General features: G+C 41.4%; 1 protein-coding gene across 1 annotated transcript; it reads left to right on the top strand.

Moving 5' to 3' along the window:
- Positions 1-681: 681 nt before the first annotated feature.
- LOC121804257 lies at positions 682-2447 on the top strand. The gene is made up of 5 exons (XM_042203767.1): positions 682-809; positions 1083-1145; positions 1220-1282; positions 1388-1740; positions 1842-2447. Exons 1-5 carry the CDS (start codon positions 782-784, stop codon positions 2445-2447), a joined length of 1113 nt encoding a protein of 370 aa, XP_042059701.1. The 5' UTR covers positions 682-781.
- The last annotated feature ends 351 nt before the right edge of the window (positions 2448-2798 follow it).

Raw genomic sequence — 2798 nt, 5'->3', positions numbered from 1 at the left:
ATGAGCCCATTGAGTACAACAAGCACTCAGCCCTGCATATCCTTTTTTCTTTATGTGCAGGTTGAGGGGTGATGTTGCGGCGGATGTTGAGTGAGCTTTAGGACTTCCCAGATGCGTCGTGTCTTCAAACATGGGCGTCATCCTATGACTCTCCTCTTGAATACTTGTTTTTCGCTGCCGTGTTTCGAATCGTTCTTGTTAAAGTCTTTCGTTTTGCCCCACACTACTTTTTAACATTATTTACCTTGAGATATTAACCCGCTTCTTAATTGTTTAATCGATTAAAACTCTTCTTTTGAAGCTTTGTTTAAGATGTTGTCTCTCATTGTTTTCCCCTTCTTCTTCCCCGCTCCATAGTCCCTTCCCTAGTCACGATTTCCCCGTCTTTACTATCCTTAGTGAGGGCGGTCGTGACATAAAATTGAATAACACTAAGGGCGTGTTTAGTTACCCTGATATGGGAAAGTGAGATATAAAACTGAGTTAGAATTGAGGGAGTAGGGCCCACTTAATTAACACCACTCCCATGCTTTCAGTGTTTAATAAATAGATGCAGTTTTGTCATTGAAAAAATAATTAATTGAATACTATATTGACCAACAATCATGTTCTGCCAAAATTGCCCCTTCATTTGGGTTAAAAACATGTTTCGCAGGAATGCCAAAATTTAGGCGCGACTTTGAAAAATTTGAGCGGCGTAAATCTCTCAATAAATAAGCTTCATTCTCAATTGGAGAACTCACATTTGGAGGAGAGTGCAGAATCGTTCCCGCAACTCAAAATGCAGTCCGGACTCTTTCGATCAACCGGTATGCAATCATCTTCTTCGTTGTTGTAAAGCTGTATTTTCGACTGCTGTAATGGGGCTATATACCAGAGACCCCTCGGATCTTACACCGTATAAAGCTTAGTACCTAATGGGTTGGGATAGTAGAGCTGAGTATGCAATTTAATCGCCATTTATTATCATCAATTGGTTGGGCAAAATTTGGGGAGCTTGAAGCAACACACGATTTGTCTGAATTGTATATGATATTGATGCATCGGTGGCATAAAATTACTGCTTTAATTGGTCCTTGTAGGTGGTATGTCAAATGGAAAACGCCCAATGATGCAGAGTAGTAATGATACCTTCTCACAGGAAGGTACCTTTTGAATGAATTGTATATGATATTGATGCATTTATGGCATCAATTAACTGCTTTGATTGTCCTTGTAGGTGGTATGTCAAATGGAAAACGCCCAATGATGCAGAGTGGTACTTGTACCTTCTCACAGGATGGTTCGTTTTGGTTGCTACTGTTTTTTTCTTTTGTTATGTTTATGCATAGAAGTCGTTGTAAGTGTATGCATTTGATGTTATATGCTGACATTTACCACGAAATAGGTGTGGCTGTTTCGGGAAGGCAAAAGTTTCGTAAGGGGGACCGTTCACGCCGGATTTGGATCTTCCGTGAAGAGGAGATCTTAGCCGCCACTTTGCTAGATCTAGTTGCTCATGGATGGAAATCCGACAATGGATTTCGTACGGGATACCTGACCAAGATCGAGGAGAGTCTTCGTGCGGAATTTCCAAATTGCGATCTCAGGGGGACTCCACACATCACATCCAAAATAGGCGCCTGGAAAAAGAGTTATGGGATTCTTAGATCCATCTTGAGTCGAACAGGGGTTGGTTTCAATCTCCACAACGATTTCAAGATTGATATTGATGACGAGCAATGTGAGCAAATTGTCCAGGTTATTACACTAATTTCATCCAAAAGTTTCATCCATATTCCCCATGTGTTTCTCTTACTGAGACAACTAATATAAAACAATACGAAATTTGTTTATTGTAGGCCAATAAGGATGCAAAGTTTATGCATAATAAGCCGTGGCCATTTTGGGAGCAATGGAAGTGTATTTTCGGAAAGGATCGTGCTGGAGGAGGCGGTGCTGAACAGGTTGATGCCGCTGCAGAGCACATGAGGTCCCATTTGGGTGGCGGTAGTCAGTGCAACGAGAATGACTACCACCCGTCATTTGATGATTTACCTTTCGCTGATGGAAGTGTCCCGGCCACAGTAAGTCCTGAGCTTAACGAGTCTAGTTCGCGCTACACCGAGAAGGAGATGTCAACTACTAAGGGTAACACTCTCAAGCGAAAGTCTAGCTCCCCCGATACTCAGCTGTTTGCTTTCCTTGCTAATCTGCACGCCGAAACAAACTCACGTTTGGATGTTATAGCATCTAGGATCGGGTACGAGTTCGACATGGGTAAGGCACGACAAGAGGTATTTGATAAGCTTGGGACGGTTGATGGGCTAAGTCTTGACCAGCGTTATGATTTATGCAACATCTTGGGTGACAAACCCCAACGACTTGAAGTTTTCATTGGGATGCCAGCGTCTGCGCGTCTTGGATATGTTCTGAAGCTGATCGAGGAGAGTCGTCGCTGCGGGTGATCGGTTCTGAGTAGTTGTAGTTTTTGCTGCTATGTTTAAGTATGTTTAGCGTGTGTTAATGGACTAGTATGTTTACTTTTGATGTTTCCTTGTGTATAATCTGCAAACTTTTTTTGACTCTGTAACTGCATAGAGGATAGATTTAGATGTTCATCTATCCCATTTTCTGTAATTAGATGCAGGCATTATCTAAGAACATCTTCATTATCAAGACTATTGCATTTCCTTATGTTAACTTCCTCCATCTTTTTTAAGGCATCCTACACTCTAAATTCTTCCTAATTACCATTGTCATCTTATAATACGAAGAGATGCAATAACAAAAGGTAGATATAACTATAAAACGGGCGA

This window comes from Salvia splendens, chromosome 5 (genome assembly GCF_004379255.2).
Source record: "Salvia splendens isolate huo1 chromosome 5, SspV2, whole genome shotgun sequence".
Lineage (NCBI taxonomy): Eukaryota > Viridiplantae > Streptophyta > Magnoliopsida > Lamiales > Lamiaceae > Salvia > Salvia splendens.
Note: the sequence above shows the minus strand (reverse complement) of the source record. Positions and strands in the feature narration are given on the sequence as shown.

Excerpts from the sequence above, each read along its gene's own strand:
- LOC121804257 (XM_042203767.1), top strand. The coding sequence starts at position 782 with ATGCAGTCCGGACTCTTTCGATCAACCG. Across the intron at positions 1,283-1,387 it reads TTGTACCTTCTCACAGGATG|GTGTGGCTGTTTCGGGAAGG; the intron begins GTTCGTTTTGGT and ends ACCACGAAATAG. Across the intron at positions 1,741-1,841 it reads AATGTGAGCAAATTGTCCAG|GCCAATAAGGATGCAAAGTT; the intron begins GTTATTACACTA and ends TGTTTATTGTAG.